This window comes from Dermacentor albipictus, unplaced genomic scaffold (assembly GCF_038994185.2).
Source record: "Dermacentor albipictus isolate Rhodes 1998 colony unplaced genomic scaffold, USDA_Dalb.pri_finalv2 scaffold_46, whole genome shotgun sequence".
Taxonomy (NCBI): domain Eukaryota; kingdom Metazoa; phylum Arthropoda; class Arachnida; order Ixodida; family Ixodidae; genus Dermacentor; species Dermacentor albipictus.
This window is the reverse complement of record NW_027225600.1, coordinates 597,079-616,893: the sequence shown is the minus strand read 5'-3', so window position 1 is coordinate 616,893 and position 19,815 is coordinate 597,079. Positions and strand designations below refer to the sequence as shown.

At 43.8% G+C, this 19,815-nt stretch overlaps 1 protein-coding gene across 2 annotated transcripts in view; it reads left to right on the top strand.

Annotated features, from left to right (window-relative positions):
* Positions 1-19,815, top strand: part of LOC135913909 (protein zer-1 homolog) — a 201,627-nt gene that overhangs the window by 33,715 nt on the left and 148,097 nt on the right. For both annotated transcript variants that reach the window (XM_065446597.1, XM_065446596.1), the window contains exon 3: positions 8,310-8,583. In XM_065446597.1, the coding sequence (XP_065302669.1) occupies positions 8,310-8,583 (274 nt within the window). The remainder of the gene's footprint in view (positions 1-8,309; positions 8,584-19,815) is intronic.

The window sequence follows — 19,815 nt, the reverse complement described above, 5'->3', positions numbered from 1 at the left end:
TATATACACTATTTACAGAGACACTAACGGAAGGCCAAAATGGCGACGCTATATTAAGCAGGGCCCACATCGTCTTCCTCCTCCTCAATGCCGCCACACTGTGGCGGCTGTTCCGTAGCAATATCTTATCTATCTGATCGCGTAGCCTTGGTAATGATTGTGATATGTGGATCATGTTGAACTAAAGCAATTTCTAGCGAATCAGTTTCAGTGCTTGTACTATGTGTGTTTATGTTTATCATGCGCAGTTGCTTATTTGGTGCCAAGCATCCCTGTCATGCTTGAGATTTGCTGCGTTGAGTTCTTGTTTGCGGTCCTTTACTGTGTTTTCCTGTTTTCACACATTTACCGCTAGTCTCGTCCCACGTAAAGATTTTGCTGTCATTTAAGCTTATCATGGAGCAAAGTTGCCTTTTTTGCCCTCACCTTTTTTAGCCTTAGCAGTTTCCTTGAGTAGTTTTTGTTTGTTTAGCGTAGCTTGCGAACAATCTTTGTGAATAAATATACAAGATCCTTTCAGTTTCCTTACATTATTGAATATTTCCATTTTTTCATTGAAATCTTGCAGATAAACAATTACAGGTCGTTTACCATGCTGCCTACCGAGTCTATGAATGCGTCCAATCGATGCACAGCTCACGCTCAGTGTATCTTTAGAAATACCAGAAACAACTTTTTCCTTCAGATCAGCTTCTGTTTCATCAAGACTTTCAAGCAATCCGTGTATAATTAGGTTTGACCTTATATTTCTATCTTCTAAGTCCGTGAGTTTCATTGCTTGAAATTTCATGGAATGTTCCAATGTCTTAGGAGCAGTCTGAACCTGCTCATCTTGACTAGCAGGCGATAAAGTTAACATACTTCTTAGCTCGATTGTATTCTGAAGTTCATTAATAAGTTTCACGTTGTTGGTGACCAAAGCTTTAATTTCTGCTAATTATTTAGTGATGGCCCTTTAGCCTTCCAGCTATTCCTCAAACATCTCCTTTTGTGAAGGGCCTGGATTCTCTTCTACGTCGCCACGAAATTACGAGCTTGCACACACACACACACAAAAAAAGCAGGCCGCGGGATCAATTTCGTTGCTCCTGGCAGGGTTGAAAACGAAAGTTTACTGTACTCTTTTATAACTAATTTAGCCAAAGTGAAATTTCTTTGCTCTTGGCGTTTAAGTGAAGGTAGCGACAAGAAGTGAGAGACAGAATAGGATAGAGAAGTGAGTGTCTGACGAGTGTGTTTTTAGGTATCCATCACCCAAACGAGTTTGTACTGAGCACTGACTAAGTGGGAAGCAGAAGTCCTGGTTCTCCAAAGTAGATTATTTGGGAAGTACCATGTATGCTTTCCTCAACAAGTGCTGTGTGAAACAGTGCAAGTGTTAATTGCAGCTAATAACATGCCCACTATCGGTGTCACATTGCTTGCACTTGGGAGGAAACTGCAACTTATTTTCCCTGTCACTCACCAACAGAAATCGTTGAATAAGGTGTCAGCACGATGCCCTATCAAATGCTCAGACTATTATATGTTTACTTGGGCAGACTGTATGTGTAATATAATTTAGGCCTGTTGTTTCAGAATACCGTTTTTTAGCTGATTTTGTTTTCCTGGATCTCAAAATGTTTTCGATTTATTTACTATGGAGAGTTGTTTAACTCCTCTGCACTCTTGTAAAATGCAGCAGTTTGCTCGTGAGAATATTTGGATTTTATTTGAAAACATTGCAGATATGTCGTTTTTTTAATTTCTTGACAATTGAGAACAAAAAAAAAAGTTTGCTTTCAATTATTGTGTAATGCACATGAAAAACTCATCTTCTCAAGCTTTTTTTTTCACTTGTATGTACAGTTGAACCCCGCAATAATGAAATCCTCAGGGACAGCAATTTTTTTCATTTTTGCGAGAATTTCGTTACTGCGAAAATGAGAGAAGGCAGACAAAAAAGGTACTACATAACAGAGGACTTGCATTTTACTGAAAAAATTTGTAATCTCGGTCTGCCGTCCGCGGCCTCGGAGGAGTTTTAACACTCAATACTCACAACTCAGAATATGTTGCATGGCCACGTCTGTCATCATGCATCGCAAGGAATGACCGCACGGTGTCGAGTGCGTTGAGCACAACTCGCAGGCTCGCTTCCTTGGTCGCGGTTTCGTCGCCATCATAGCTGTCATCAATGCCACACACACTGCTATGGCATCATCCGTTCCTCGTGGATGACCAAGTAATCGTCAACAGACAGGAAGTCGTGTAGACCCAAGTCGTCCGGCACAGTTTCGTCCACAAACCGAAGCGCATCCCATGCCATGCTCAGTGTGGAAAAATCACCCGCATCAGCAGACACACTTCCACCTTCTTCTGCTGGTCACTCAGACTCTGACGATGCTGCTGACTTCTGCTGGTTATTAAAGCCTGTGTGTTTGAAGCATTTTCTACAAATACTACAGGACCAACGGCTCGGAAGAACGCAATACGCTCCCCCACACAAAGCTCTCAATAAACTCCAGGCAAGGGACTGGCGCCGCCTGCAAACTAACACATACCCACACTTGTCTCGTCTACACGCAATCTACCCAGACAGTTATACGTCCCGAACATGTCCCTGGTGTAGCAACCACACAGCGACACTCGCGCACATAACACACGAATGCACCGACCGTCCGGGCGACGCAATTTCGCCACGAGTCACAACACACACACTCACTACGTGGTCTTCGGAGGCGAGACTCTCCGAACTGGACCTGGGAAGCCAACTGGCGACCCTCGACCAGGCCCAGGGAGCCGCGATCGCCAGTGGAGCCCTGTCAGAGGGAACCACCCAGGAATAAACCGCGCAACGGTTTCTCCAATAATAAAGTTTCTCCTCCTCCTCTGATCACGCTCGCTTTCGTTGTCATCCATGCTGCAGCAACCATCTCTATGGCTATGAAAAGGTCCACCCTCCGCGTCCTGCGCTTGTACTCGATGTTCAGCAGCATCCTCTGAATAAACCTTTGACAGTAGGCACACTTCAAGCTTCTAGTGACCCCTTAGTCGAGAGGCTGAAGGACCGAGCTGCAGTTCGTTGGGAAAAATACCAGTCGGACGTTCGTAAAAGTGGCATAAACACAGTGGGCAGTGCAGTTGTCCACGAAAAGGCACACGGACCTGCCTGCTCTTTGCATGCTCACGTCGAAGGCTTCCAGCCAGGTGGCGATATATAAAAGATAGTGCGTGTCATCCACGATTTTTGCTTGGCCATGTATTCAACGGGCAGCCTACTGTGTGCCTTAAAACACCGTGGCTTTTTGCTCCTGCCAATGACGAGAAACGGACGCTTATCAGAGCCATCCATGTTCGTGTAGAGAAGAATTGTTATGCGCTTCTTACTCTGCTTGCCGCCGTGACATTTTTGGCCCTTCAAATGTAGCGTCCGTGACGGAAGTATCTCGTAAAACAATGCCGTCTCGGTGGCGTTGTATACGTCGCGTGGTTCGTACTCATCCATGATGGCGTCCTGAGTCGCTCAGATCAAGTTTACTGTGTCTGCCTTGTTAACGCTTGTGCATTCTCCAGAAATCACTTTGGTGGCGATGTTGTGTCGTGCTTTAAAACGACTCAGCCAGCCGGCACTCGCTTTGACGTCATCGTGCCCCTGAAGGCATGCAAAGTCGATGGCTTTCTGCTGCAACATTCTGCCAGACAGCAGTATGCTGTTTGCATGCTTGTCCAGAAACCACTTGTGCACAGTCTGGTCCACGTCTTCAAAAACCGGAGCAGCCACAGTCTTGTGCTCCCCACATGCTCCATTCTCCAGCACCACCAAGATGCTGTCTTTGGATTTTAAAATGGTCAACAGGGAGCTAAATTGACAGCGATATCCATCTTCTTTTTTCCGATTGCAGCTTCCGCAATGATTTGAGATTTCTCTAAGAGCGTTAGAAACTTGCATATCTTAACTAGAGGAGGCATTTCGCAAGGCTTACTGCCACACACAACGGCCAGAGTCGCAGCCGGATGCCGGAAGCAGCATCATGCGTATGGGTTGCCAGCAAAAATAAATTATGCGCCACAACTAGCCTCTAAGTGAGCAACAACAGGTGGCAGCAAGCAAGTTTCTAAAGGGATTAAAAAACATGTTTTAGCACATTTTTGATTAGGATTTCACTTTTTGATGTTACGTTGAGACCATACGAAGAAAACTTGCGACCTGCTACGGCAGAAATTTTCATTGTCGCGGTGCTGCCGGTTGAAGATTGTCGTCGGGATATGAAACACATGTACTCCTATGTACCTCTGCTGGGAACTCCGAAATATTTCGTTGTTGCGAGAATTTCGTTGTTGAGGATTTTTATTATCGTGGGGTTTAACTGTATGACTCAGAGGGCACCAAGTGTCAAAAGAAGAAAAAGGATAGCCTAAATGAGGACCTTTTAGAAGAGAATTTGTGTGGATAACGTAAAAAGGCATAATTTTTTAAACAGGTCAACAAATTGTCAACAAAAAAATTTATTTTATTTACATTTTCTGGGCACTTTTTTTGTGTATGTTTGCAGTTAAAGAGAAGGATGGCATGACCCTCCTTTTCTATAGCAGCTTCTGTCACAAAAATTTTAAAAATAGTAAAAGGGGGGAGGGGGATTCATGGTTGGCAGCAGGTGATGCTAAGCATCTGGTCAAAAAAAGATGATTGAAAGTCATATCTTGTATTAACACTTTCAGGGACACTTTTTCACTTTTGTGTGACACAAAATGTGGCTCGTTGCCTCCCTGGAACTGTTGGGCATTGTAACTGGCTTGGCCACTTGGAGTTTACCAAAAATAGAACTTTTACCCAAAAGTGGTCGACTTGGAATACAATCCTAAATGAACACTGTTGCCTGGTCAAACTGCAGCTGAATGTGCAACCGCTATAGTAAAGCCTTGACAGTTTAGGGATTTGTGGTGTTGAAATGGAAATCACTGAAATGTATATTTTCGCACTTTTCCTTTTTGAGACTTGGATTGCACCACTGTAGAGTAAACTCTAGTGTGTAGCGCGGTAGCTACACTGGTGATTGCTGGCATCACAACTTTGATGAACTACTATGCTTGACGCCCTCCGAGACCGAATTTGGGGCTGGGGATAGCTGGGTGATTCAAATTACAGTTGAACCTTGATATAATAAATGTGCATAAAATTAATTATTGAGTCATCATCATCATCATCAGCCTGGTTACCCCCACTGCAGGGCAAAGGCCTCTCCCATACTTCTCCAACTACCCCGGTCATGTACTAATTGTGGCCATGTTTTCTCTGCAAACTTCTTAATCTCATCCGCCCACCTAACTTTCTGCCACCCCCTGCTACGCTTCCCTTCCCTTGAAATTCAGTCCGTAACCCTTAATGACCATCGGTTATCTTTCCTCCTCATTACATGTCCTGCCCATGCCCATATCTTTTTCTTGATTTCAACTAAGATGTCATTTACCGGCGTTTGTTCCCTCACCGAATCTGCTCTTTTCTTATCCCTTAACGTTACACCCATCATTCTTCTTTCCATAGCTTATTGCGTCGTCCTCAATTTAAGCAGAACCCTTTTCGTAAGCCTCCAGGTTTCTGCCCCGTACGTGAGTACTGGTAAGACACAGCTGTTATACACTTTTCTCTTGAGGGATAGTGCCAACCTGCTCTTCATGAGTTGAGAATGCCTGCCAAATGCATCCCAGCCCATTCTTATTTTGTGATTATTTCCGTCTCATGATCCGGATCTGTCGTCACTACCTGCCCTAAGTAGATGTATTCCCTTACCACTTCCAATGCCTCGCTACCTATCGTAAACTGCTGTTCTCTTCCGAGACTGGTAAACATTACTTTAGTTTTCTGCAGATTAATTTTCAGACCCACCCTTCTGCTTTGCCTCTCCAGGTCAGTGAGCATGCATTGCAGTTGGTCTCCTGAGTTACTAAGCAAGGCAATATCATCAGCGAATCGCAAGTTGCTAAGGTATTCTGCATCAACTTTTATCCCGAATTCTTCCCACTCCAGGTCTCTGAATACCTCCTGTAAACTTGCTGTGAATAGCATTGGAGAGATCGTATCTCCCTGTCTGAAGCCTTTCTTTATTGGGATTTTGTTTCTTTCTTTATGGAGGACTACGGTGGCTGTGGAGCCGCTATAGATATCTCAGTATTTTTACATACGGCTCGTCTACACCCTGATTCCGTAATGCCTCCATGACAGCTGAGGTTTCGACTGAATCAAACGCTTTCTCGTAATCAATGAACGCTATATATAAGGGTTGGTTATATTCCGCACATTTCTCTATCACCTGATTGATGGTGTGAATATGGTCTATTGTTGAGTAGCCTTTACGGAATCCTGCCTGGTCCTTTGCTTGACGGAAGTCTAAGGTGTTCCTGATTCTATTTGCAATTACTTTAGTAAATACTTTGTAGGCAACGGACAGTAAGCTGATCGGTCTATAATTTTTCAAGTCTTTGGCATCCCTTTTTTTATAGATTAGGATTATGCTAGCATTCTTCCAAAATTCCGGTACACTCGAAGTCACGAGGCATTGCGTATACAGGCTGGCCAGTTTTTCTAGAACAATCTGCCCACCATCCTTCAACAAATCTGCTGTTACCTGATCCTGCCCAGCTGCCTTCCCCCTTTGTATAGCTCCCAAGGCTTTCTTTACTTCTTCCGGCGTTACTCGTGGGATTTCAAATTCCTCTAGACTATTCTCACTTCCATTATCGTCGTGGGTGCCACTAGTACTGTATAAATCTCCATAGAACTCTTCAGCTACTTGAACGATTTCATCCATATTAGTAATGATATTGCCGGCTTTGTCTCTTAATGCATACATCTGATTCTTGCCTATTCCTAGTTTGTTCTTCACTGCCCTTAGGCTTCCTCCGTTCCTGAGAGCATGTTCAATTCTATCCATATTATACTTATGTCAGCTGTCTTACGCTTGTTGATTAACTTGGAAAGTTCTGCCAGTTCTATTCTAGCTGTAGGGTTAGAGGCTTTCATACATTGGCGTTTCTTAATCAGATCTTTCGTCTACTGCGATAGCTTACTGGCATCCTATCTAACAAAGTTAACACCGACTTCGACTGCACACTCACTCCTTAATGGTGGCCGTAAGATTGTCATTCATTGTTTCAACACTAAGGTCCTCTTCCTGAGTTAAAGCGGAATACCTGTTCTGTGGCTTGATCCTAAATTCCTCTATTTTCCCTCTTACCGCTAACTCATTGATCGGCTTCTTATGTACCAGTCTCTTCAGTTCCCTCTTCAAGTCTAGGCTAATTCGAGTTCTTACCAATCTATGGTCAGTGCAGCGCACCTTGCCGAGCACGTCCACATCTTGTATGATGCCAGGGTTAGCGCAGAGTATGACGTCTATTTCATTTCTAGTCTCGCCATTTGGGCTCCTCCATGTCCACTTTCGGCTATCCCGCTTGCGGAAGAAGGTATTCATTATACGCATATTATGCTGTTCCGCAAACTCTACTAATAACTCTCCCCGGCTATTCCTAGTGCCTATGCCATATTCCCCCACTGCCTTATCTCCAGCCTGCTTCTTGCGTACCTTGGCATTGAAGTCGCCCATCAGTATAGTGTATTTTGTTTTGACTTTACCCATCGCTGATTCTACGTCTTCATAAAAGCTTTCGACTTCCTGGTCATCATGACTGGATGTAGGGGCGTAGACCTGTACTACCTTCAATTTGTACCTCTTATTATGTGTTTCACAACAAGACCTGCCACCCTCTCGTTAATGCTATAGAATTCCTGTATGTTACCAGCTATATCCTTATTAATCAGGAATCCGACTCCTAGTTCTCGTCTCTCCGCTAAGCCCCGGTAGCACAGTACGTGCCTGCTTTTTAGCACTGTATATGCTTCTTTTGTCCTCCTAGCCTCACTGAGCCCTATTTTATCCCATTTACTCCCCTCTAATTTCTCCAATAACACTGCTGGACTTGCCTCACTAGATTACGTTCTAATGTTAAACGTTGCCAGGTTCAGATTCAAATTAAAAATAAAATTTTTTTCACTGATACTATATATACATGCTTATAAGATATAATGAATACTGGCCATAATGAATGTATTTTCAGTGTTCAGTGTGACTTCTTGCAATGAGGCTCAACCATACTATAATGCACAGCATTGAAATCAGGACAAGGAAAAAGGGACGCAGACACGAGCGAATTTTATTTTCTCTTGTTTGGTTTCCACACTGTGAACTTTGATAATATGACCTCTGAGCTTGGAATAATAACAAACATGCAAAAGCAAAAAAAAAACCCACAAAATTATGCTCGAATTGCAGGCTGCACCTCTGCCTGGTGTTCACTCATTGAGCTACTGGTTATGGCACCTGATCGCACCCGCTTGGAGAGGCTGCGGGTGCCACCGAAACGGCCATTGAGCGATGATGAACTGGCAGCCCTGGCCGTGATGCACCCGGTGCGGGAGCTGGATCTCGGCAAGTGTGCGGGCCTGACTCCGCAAGTGCTTCCGCTGCTGGCGCAAGGCCTTGCAATTTCTACGGGCACGCTGCAGTCCCTCACCATGCCTCCGCACTTACTACAGCAGGATGCTGGGTAGGTGCCCATTAGGCCGATTGGGGCTGCTTCATCGTTGTCCATTTTTTACAGCAATGGTCCTCTTTCATGCATGGCGGTTAGCACTGATAACCACCATTTTATTATTTTTTTCAGGGTGTCTACCAACCGGGAAAACCGGGAAAACCGGGAATTCTCAGGGAATTTTAACAGTCTGGAAAAACTCAGGGAAAACTCAGGGAATTTGTGCTTCTATCAGGGAAAATTAGCTGTAACTTTATTGAAAGGGAACGAAAGTCGTGTTAATGCTGGCTCCAGTAACAGAGGAATCGCAACGAATCGTCATTGACGCCATGTCATCGGCACGATGTATTGCCAAAGTAGTTAAAGACCGATTTTCTAGACGCCCGATTTTTCGGACATGCCCGATAATTTGCACGGTTTTGCGGCACCACCACGTACTCCATATAGTCAATGTATATTGCTTTGACTGCAGGTCTGAAATGGCATTAATCAAAGCCGCCACCGCCGCTATTTTGATTATCTCGCCGCCTCGAACCGGCACTCTCGCGGGCAGATCCGCTGGCAGCCGTAACCACGACCGCGGCAACGTTAGGCCTAGCTGCTTCTATGTTCGCTATTAAGCTTCTTGCCGTGCGGTGCCGTGTTTTTCATTGAAATAATTCGCCGCTATCACCAATGGCACCGACTCCGCCTTTTTAAACCTCGCGATTGGCTTTGAAGCTCGCAGAGCACAGCGTGTTGCGTAATGCCAGTCTCCGAACGTTAGTTTCGCCTCAGTACACTTTTGTTAGGCGGTGAAGCATAACAAGCGTGGGAAGGGGGCAATTGTCACGGGACACAGTATGTATTCCTTAATTACACATGCGTGCACCGCATCTCCTGTCACAGTACAAGACCTGATATGCCTAATAAGCGTACTGGCAGGCCTTCAGAGCTTTTTCAGACGTGCCTGTGGTAATTTTAGCCCTTAAAGGCAGTTAAAGACATGCATTAATTTTTTTCAGACTGCCCGTTTTTTTTTTCTGTTTTTTTTGCGGCCCCTCGGAAGTCCGAAAAATGAAATGCTGACTGTACAACTGACCAAGGGGATGCTTCAGATGATCCATGTGGTGAAAGCGTGGTAGTAGGAGGATGAGAACAGAAAGAACCGACGCACTGAGGAATTAACGGGAAAGGAAGGGTGCCGCCGCCTTTTTGAAGAAGCTTGAGCTAAAAAAAACTAAGTGTTGGCTGACGCTGAGACACAGGTGTCCCTCATCCAAACCAAAATAAATTGTTTAAGCAGTGAAACCCAACACTGACATGTTGTGTACAGGCTGAGAGTATGTCAGGACAGTTGAGGTTGACTTCCCAGCTGCTGAGAGAGAACCTTAGTTGTGACAAATTTCAGGTCCTCATACAGATGAGCTTGCTATCAGTTGATAGAAATAGCTGATATTAAAAAATATTTACTTATGTATGCATCTCCTTTTCATTCGTATTTGAAAATGTTCGACTCAATTTGGAATGAGCTTTACCATTTCTTTCGCTGTGCATTTTACTAACACCTTCCTTCTGTTTTCTTTTTAAATAAAATAGATATTACTCCTTACTATTCAAACTGGATTAAGTCATTTTTTTGTTTCAGCATGCTTACTAGAGAGTGACAGCATCGGGCAATGTGATGTCAGCCTGTCTTGACATAAAACAAAGTTCTGGCTCATTCAGGGAATTTCGCAAAGGTGCTCAGGGAAAACCTGGAAAACTCAGGGAATTTGGAAATGTCAACTTGGTAGACACCCTGATTATTTTTTTCCTCTGCCTTAGGGACATCATCATTACCTTTCAGGAGGGTTCACTATTAACAAGTGTACTTCTTTATCTTTACCGGGCGATCACGTTTCACCACCTAACAAATGCTATCGCACAGCGCAGGATGCGCCTGCATGTATGTATAGGAAGTTTCTGGAATGTTACCGATGGTTCCATCCGCTGTATGTGACCGAACCTTGTGTAACCATTGCATGTATGCGCGACGCGAATAATTTAGAACTTTGTGGAAGACACACAGGTCCCACCGATTACTCTGGAACATTTGACGACTGATGTATAAAAGCTGACGCGCTTGACCCGCTGATCAGATTTTCGCCGATCGCTGACTGTGTTCAGCACTCACGCCATTCTTTGAGTATAGCGTGTTTTTTGAGGGCACAAGTTCGCCCAATAAAATGCTAGTTTCGTCTTTCCCAGTATTGCTGCTTTCCTCACTGTCACTACTATGTGACACTATTATCAAGCCTTGTGCCTCCTGTTTTCGTATAGTAGTAGCTTTGTTGCTCTTCCATGATGCTTGTGGTATGCACATATTTTGCCATAGCTCAACGAAAGCCATGGTACCTCGTATCTGAAGGCGGTGTGGAAGGTGATAAAGAAGAGAGTGATCATCATGACCAATGTCAGTGTGCAGAATTTAGTGTTTCTTTCTGTTTGAGAGAGCACGAAACTGTTTGGTTTAGTTTCATTGAGAGTTCTGGAAACTAGGTGTTACAGCAACATAGGTTGCTGTAGTTTCTGTAAAAATGTAATTATTTTATTCATTGAATTTTTCTTATCTCTTACCATATTTTCCAATATTTCTTGGCTTTGTTGTAGAAACGGGCTTCTGTGCTTATGGCTTACGGGTAGACTGCAGTGAAATTTCACTTTTGCTAAATGGGTAATAAATCAGCAGTAGTATATATATGCTACTGAAGCAATGTGGGCAAAGCTGCAGGGCTAATAACTGGTAAATTTGCTTAACTGATTCACTACCGCCCGCTGCACGTGCGTGCAGGCCATCCGTACCGCGAATTTTTTTCACCAAAAGTGCATGCACATGCCACACGCTCACCTTTCTGTGCGTCATGAGCGCCTAAGCAAAACATTTGCTGGACACTTATCAAAGTACATTCTTAGACATTTGAGAAATATTCGCACTTTACTCTGTGCACTTTTTTAAGTCACAGGCGTTTCATTGTGCGAAAAATCTTGAAGCACTCAGGCATGGGAAGGGCAGCCCCATACTTTTCGCATTCCCAGTTGCTTTCACTTTTTTTCCTTTAGCCTTACACACCTGGCATTGCCTTAAGGCTGCTCATCGCTGTTGCTGTCAAAGAGGATATCCAATATCTCATGCTCAGAGAGAGCACGCCGTTCATTAGACGCCGCCATTCCTTCTGCCGCCAGACGCCATCACAAGAAGAAAAAAAGTTAAGAAAACATAGAAAAGTGCGTTCAAATGACACAGCTCAGTACTGCCATCTACTATAGGTAATATATCCAAGCATCTTCAGATAAGGTGATAAGTGCTGCCGTCGTCTATCAACAGCTTCAGGAAACCGTAAAATCGGCAACCCGGTGATTCGCTGGCTTCAGCAACATTGCCACTGCACGTATACCCGTTGATTCGCCGGCTTTGGCAATGAATGGGTTAATAACGTCGTTTAATCCTTGTAAGGAAGAGACATATAAATACCGGAAAAAAGTGTTTACGGGCATTTTACATCTGACTACAATATACAGTGAGAATAAGCATAATCAGTGAACAGAAAAAAAAAAATTGATGGAAGGTTTTTCAGCAATAGGGGGAAACCCCAGGCAGAAAAGTAGAAGTAAGCTTCACCCCAAGGCACCTATGGCTTCGTTTGGAAATTGTACCGACAGCTCTCGTCATATGTGAACTATTGGTGTACAGTCAGTGTAGAGTGCGGGAACCGCAGCTTCCAGGGTGCTCAAGAGCCAGCCAGCGACATCGGAACAGTAGTTGCTGGACCCAAGCGTGCCCAGCAGCTAGTGTTAGACGTTGCTGGCTGCCTCTGAAGCACCCTGGAGGCCGCCGTTCCTGTGCTCTACACAAGGGTGACACCGACTGCACATTGCATTTGCTTTAGGTTACATGTCTGATGCCACTGCAGGTGGAGATCTTGCTATGGTCTGTCTCCTCCGACCGCATCTTCAAAAGAAAGCGAGTAGCATGGCAAACTTTGTTTTCCTTGTCCTGTGTTTTTTTTCTAAAGCAACAAATGATGCTTGCTGCCTGTCATTCAGTGTTGGTTGAAGACGTTTAGTCAGAAATTCCATACTCAATGCTGAAACTCAGCAACAAATATTTTTTTCTTGTGCAACACTTGTCCATAAAGGTTTATATAGCACCTGAGCAGATGATACCTACACATGGCGGTAAGTGGATCTGACATCCGTCCCAGCACATTGCTTCTGGGATTTTTTAGGACAGTGATGCCTTATCTCGGAGGGCATGCCAAGGAGCCCTGTGTTCCGAGTCGTGCATCACTTTTCGTCGAGGAATAATGACGACATTTTTTCAATTTCTGTATCAAGAATGTCTACGTTTGCAAGTCTTTAGTGAACTGCCCACTCGTATTTCAAACATAAAATTTCATACTGAGACTACTCTATATCTATGCTATTTAAAGGTAGGCTTTTTACATGGGCAAGCATTTTATTTCAGTTGGCTTATTCCCATCGATAGCTGGCTATCGGTGAGAACAAATTTTTATTTTGCCGCTTTATGAGTAACGCATGGATGGATGGATCATCTGGATGCATAGATGTAATGAGTGTCCCCTTTGAAATGTTGTGGTGGTTGCACCGCCGAACTCTTGTTCTTGCTTTGCCTAATGTCCTAACTTTAGTAAAACACACACAAACACACACATGCACACACACATGCGCAAATAATTCCCAGCATCAAACTTTCTGAACCACTATTAGAAACATTGACTTTGTATGTCTCCATTGCTTATGGTCTCCCTACTTCAAGAGCTTCAAGGAAGCCAGAGGAGCCTAAACTGACAGTTGGTTAGATATCTTCACATTCTAATAAAACATGTTCCATCGTTTTCCTAGCTTTACCACAGCAAGCACATGGTTCTTCTTTCTTGGCGCACCTCACTTTATAACTACGCGTTCTAAGGCATCCTGATCTCACTTCGGAAAGTAAGGAGCTTCCCTTTGAGTTATCAATAAATTGTCTTTCCTGATTTTGTATTTTCACTCCTGGGTTAGTTACTTATAGCAGGTTTTTTTCCATTGCCGCCACCCATGAGGTTGTCTCAACCTCTCTGACTTTGCACTTGACATTCTTTGTTGCCATGTTGCTTACTATACCGGTTGCATACTTGCTGGTAAGCTTCCTAATTCTTTTCCTCCACTGTGAGTCAATGTTTTTCCTGTAAAAATGTCTGAACAATTTTGCAGCCCATTTAGTTTCGTCCAAATCCTCAATCGTTTTTCCAAATCAACTTTACTCTGAGCTTCCCTCATTTCAAAACTTGTCCAGCCCATATCACCCTGCACAGCTTCATTTGTAGCCTTCCTGTGTGTGCCCAACGCGAGGCATCTTACTGACCTTTGGTTGCCATCTAGTCCTGATTGTAACCGTGACTTCAAGCAAACAACCACATTTCCAAATGAAAGTCCTGGAACCATTACACCTTTTTACATAGCCTGGAGCACCTTGGATCTATTGTATCCACATGGCGCTCTGTGTTTCATTATGGCCACATTTCTCTCCCTCGTTACTATTATTGTTTTTTCGTGTGTTTCCATATATCCATTGCCTTCGTTTATCCTGTGGGGATGCGCAACTCTCGCGGGTCCCCTGATATCTTGTTTTCCCATATGGCTCCTGTCTTCTGCAATGCGGCGTCGCCGCGCCCGCGGCGATCGGAGTGGTTGAGGCACAGTGCGAGAGATGGCGCGAGTGTTGCGCTGCTAGCGCCACCTCACGGAAGGGTTACTTGGGGGTGCGGGAAAGATAAGGGGCTCTCTTGGGCGGCGGGCTGGCGAACGCGGCGGACGTCCCGCGCGTGCGCCAATCCATGCTTCTGCGAGACCGTCTCGTATGGCCGCCTTCGAGCGCGCCACTGTTCGCGTGACTGTATGTGCGAACGACCAGGTGTTGGGATCCAGCATGGGGTGAACATATTCGCTCGTTATCCGGTCGCGGTGAGTCGGACTTCTAGATTTGTTGCGCGCCCATCGGCATGTTTTGTAGGTAGCAACTCGGCTAGTAGGCATTGATCTTTGAAAGGTGCAATAAATGCCCTTGTGATTGTTTGCACTAGTGTGTTGTTGTTCCTTTGTCCCAAGAGCACGGATGTGAGAACCCCACAATCCATACACCAAGGTATTTGTATTCTTTTACCCAAGGCATTTCCTGGCCCTGTACTGATACTCTCGGTTCACTGTTTTCATTGAATACCATAAAACCAGATTTTTTAATGCTAGATTTCAATCCTAAATTCTCACCATCCTGCCCACAAATATTAGCCACACGTTGCGTATCACTTTCCGTGTTAGCAAGCAACACAATGTCATCCGCATAAAACAAACCTGGAAGCTGTTGCTCTACTACTGTGCCCACCTGTTTGTATGAGAGCTTGTACGTAATATTGACTTCTTCTAGCACCCTTTCCGTCTTCACCATGTACATCATAAACAGCAGCGGTGATAAACGGCACCCCTGTCTCAGTCCCTTGGTGATAACTTTCCTCTCACTGCTCATATCTTCCCATTTAAAGGACCCCTCACCAGGTCTGGCCATTTTGAGCTGACAAGCACAGAGCATAGATTGCGTGATAATGATTGTGTCAACCAATACTGCTGCTTTTCCTGCGGGCAGGAAAGTGTTAAAAAAATCCTTTAACTCTAAAGCCCAGGCTGTAGTTTTCCTACCTGTTTGTACAAGTATTGCCAAGGACAAAAGCTACTCGTCCACACTGCCGTTTCCATTGCTTTGCTCATTGTGAATGAGGCACGTGCGTCTGCTCGTTCAACTGCCTAATGCTGAGTTTGGGCATTGCTGCTTGTTATTTTGTAGTTTACATTTGCCTAGCTGTCATGCTTTGGGAGAGTATTATTGAGTACTCTAATTTACTTTACAGCTAGAAAAACTGTCTTTCTCAAAATGTGCTTTGTTATTAAACTTTTTTTGCCGAGTGCAAGAGATAAACTGTCCGTTTAATATCTGCTTAGTGGAAAGGACACTAAGTGGGAAACGTTGACAAGTTAAAAAAAAAGTGGAATTTTGTGCAGTTTTCCAGAAAAGAAATTGAGTGAAGTATTAGGTTTGTGCACGTCTATCACCAAGTAAGCGCATTTCAAGTGTTAAAGCCATGGATAATAGAGCTTCTGACTAAGGCAAGCATGTGGAGTTTTCAGTAGATAGTCTTTGTGAACTAACTATTGGCTGGTCTAGATTTGCGTAATTGTGGAGGAGGAGAGAGCTTCATATTGGACTCGTTGGCTTGCTGAACTTCATTAATCTGAAACTTATGTGGTAGTGCTTAAGGATGGTGAAGAAAACTTTTTTAAAATCACCTGTGCCATGTGCTACTGCCTCTGCAATAGCCTTCTCAGGGAAATATTTGTTTGTTTTGTGTTTTAAATTGTTTATACATTGCTGCCACTAAACATCAGATCTGATTGGGAGAGCCGGTATGATTTTGTAAGATGCAGTAAGCATTTATGCTTTTACCTGATTGCCTGTTGCTGGGCTGTTCACTGAACTTGAACATCAGTGGCCTCCCATAGTGCTCAGACAGTCATTGGCACTTTCACAATGGCTTCTGTTAAAGGGACACTAAAGAGAAAATTACATCTAACTGTTTTAGTTAATTGCCCCTTTACAATACCAAGAAATCCTCTCTTACTTTGAGAGAAGGCTTGCTAGGCTTCCCCCCCTTCCCCCCTCCCCCCCTCGCTTCCAAGGAAAAAGAACATCTGATAAGTGCCGGTGAAGCCTTGGCAGTTTCCGCACCAGCTTACTGTGACATCATGGATTTCGACGTTTTATCAGGCCTCAGTAATTGTTTATTGGTATAGATGGTCAGCATTGTATTCTACAAGTGCCAAAGACTGAACTTGGCAAGAGATAAGTGCTTTTTCTTTGCAGCAACAGCATGAATACAAGAAAATACTTTGAAATCCATGTCACACTGACCTATTGACACTGGAGTCACATAAAATTTCACAAAAGTAAAGCTTGGCCTTCATTTTCTCTTATGGCGAAATCTCTCTACTGCAAAATTAACAAAAAGTTTTCAAAGATTGCTGTGTCAATCTGAATTTTTGTAGTTCTCTTTAGGCTTTTTTTTTTAATGCTCCTAAGTGTAAAACTGTAATAGATGTGTATGTTTATAAGGGCAGTTCATTAGATGCTGAGCTGTTGTTGTGGGATTTTATGTGTGTTGTGCTAAAGCTAAGCCTCACAACAATTTTTTTTATTTCGTATTGTGTTTTTGCTAAACTTACTCCACACGAGCAAGTTTGCACAAACAATATTGTAACACTGACAAGTGTCGTATTCCATTGCTACGCACATACGAGAATTGTGGTTCATCCATAGTTGTAGCTGTCATTGCCTAGACATTGTCACTATTCAGCTTGAACTGTAGTTTGCAAAAGCACATTTTAGGGATGGAAAATTCTGAAGATGGCTCAGTAGCACCTTTAAAGAAAGGGTGGGGAATATGTCAAGCATTAAGGAGCTTCGCCTCGTGAAACTTGTCCAATGAAAGGTGTTTGAATGAGTGGAGTCACTGGCAATCAATAGTTAACCCCTTCTGTGCCTGTGTGACATTGGACAAAGATAAGATGCTTGCACCATGTCTGCGTTTTAGGAATACATAACCAACTGCATGCTTACCACTACTTCCTCACTTTTGCAATTCACGAAGTACTTCGATAAAAAGGGCTTGACAGTAAATAAATGTTGGATGCGGGTTCAGGAATTGCACGTTGCATGCGTGCCAACTCTCCTGAATTTTCCCATGTGGATGAATTGGGGCTCGTTCTACAATTTTACAAGTGCTGCATCAAGTTATACAAAAAATGTTTTTGAAAAAGTTTGACAATATGTCGCCAGCTTCTCCACAATGTTACACTTGAACCTAGATATATTGAACAGTGCAGTGATCGCAAAATAGTTTGATAAAGTCAAAATTCGATATATGAAATCACGTAAAAAACTTGTGAAAAACTTCTGCAGATCAATCAATGAACCAAGGGCGCAATCATGGATCGCTGTTCGGAGCGCGCATTTGGTTGCACCGTGCACAATTGGCCTAGGCCGTGCTGACTTCGACTGCTGCGAGCGCGCAGTTGATTGCGTTGCGTAGGCCGTGCCTATTTCGTCAGCTGTGCAAAGTAGGTGCGGTCTAGGCCAATCACACACGGCGCAACGGAACGCGCGCACCAAACAGCGATCCCTGATTGCACCCCAATCGTGGTGCAGTAAATACTCACTTGAAGCTTCACACAAAGTATTTATTTATTTGACTGAAAGTACTGCAGCAGTGTAGCCTGCCTCTTATTGATAGCCGCGTGCTTGAACACGGAGTCCTCTACATAGTTTGAACAATCCACAAGCGGTAGGCCAGTGGCGTAGAAGGGCCAAAGCAGCTACAGCCTCAATTGTGGTCAGGAGTGGGGCAAAATCAGCACTTGCATATCAACCTCGGCAGCATCTTCGTTTGGCTACTTCTGCTGCAATCTCCACGTTCATCAGTCGAAGTATTTTGAAACACTCTCAATAATGACGTATTAAGTGGTGTCTGCCAAGGCATCTATGAGTGAGCCCAGTGAGCGCGCGCTGTCGCACGTCTTTGCGGATGCAAACTGCCTGTTCTCGTGAGGTGCAGCAGGCTCAGAGCGCGACACTGAGGAGTCAGTGCGGCAAATGCAATGCGTCGTTGACGTTGTCGAACTAGCCAAGCCACCTCATGTGTATGTTGTTACGTTCAAATGGCACCCTCGGCGTGATCGATGTGTGCAGCTATAGTGTGCAGCAGTCAGGAACGCCCATCGCGCCACCGCTATCTTCGAGGGTGTTGTGGAAAGCTCACCGTTTGTCAACAGAGCGCACGGGATCTATGATGGCGGAGTTCGATATATTCATTTTCCGTTCGACCCCGTTCGAAATAAAAAAGTAAAAATGCATGCGATTTTTCAGGTGATATAGAAAATGTTCGATATACGCAATAATTCTATACTCAATGTTTGATATATTGAGGTTTGGCTGTAATTGTTAAATGCATGAAGGATGACGAGTGGTGAAGTGATACATTTCGGCTATTTATCATTTGGCAGCCAAATGCAGATACTGTAGTCAGTTGCAATTTAACATGCACGCACGCACGTGGCAAATAAATACAAAAATCACACCACTGACACTTCAGCCCAGGGACTGTAGAAAACTGTGTTCTAACACTTCACAGATTGTCAATTAAAAGGATGATGAGAGAGTCGTACAGTTTTGCGATACCACACGAAAAACATGATACATGATCAGAGTGAAAGACACACATCTACAAAAAACTACACTTGAGCAACCTACAAAAAAGGATGACTATAGATTTTTTTGTGAAATTAAAACACACACATATGTGCATGGACACAAAATATAGAGAAGGCTTCACTGTTTATGAAAATTTGATACCATGTCACTATCTCTTAACCCTTTCAGGGTTGATTTTTTTCACCTTATGCGACTGCCCAGGGTCGATTTTTTTTATTGCAGATTCCAGTTCTTCTGAGGGACCTATTTCGAAAAAAATTTACCGTAATTTTTCTAGGGTAACCATAAAGTGAGAAACAAAATTTTTCGTTGGTATATATTTACTCTTTATTCATGAATAACAATAATAAAAAAGGAAATAAACTTATAAGAATTAAAAATTTGATTCAGTGTTATAGTTCAAGGCTTAGAACATGCGCACACGAGAATATTTTGCAAGTCTCAAATATCCTGCTCTTACAGTAATATTTACGTCCATAGCCTAAATGAAGTGCGTAGGTGAGCGCACCCAAGAAACTACTATGTGGTTGTGTGCCCGCCAAAAAGGCAAAACGTGTGACAAACATCCGCTAATCTTCATCTTATTGCCAATCAGAGGCAATTAGATATTGCGAGTCTCCCCCCCCCCCCCCCCCCCCAAAAAGAAAGGAAACGCATGCACGGTGGTGTCCTTCCTATGCTCACCCATGTGAGCACTAAACAAGTGAGAAACAGGCGGCCGCCCTTTGAGCGATTAGTAACGAGATAGCCATCAGTTTTGTGAGTGCAAGAAGCTGAAACCGGCCGTGCGTGTACCCATGCACGAGCTGTAGTATATAGACGCGCCAGAGCAAACTAGCTCTAAAACAAACCATGCGACGAAAACAGAGAGAGGGAGGCGCAAGGAAAAAATTCCCTGTATTCCCACATAG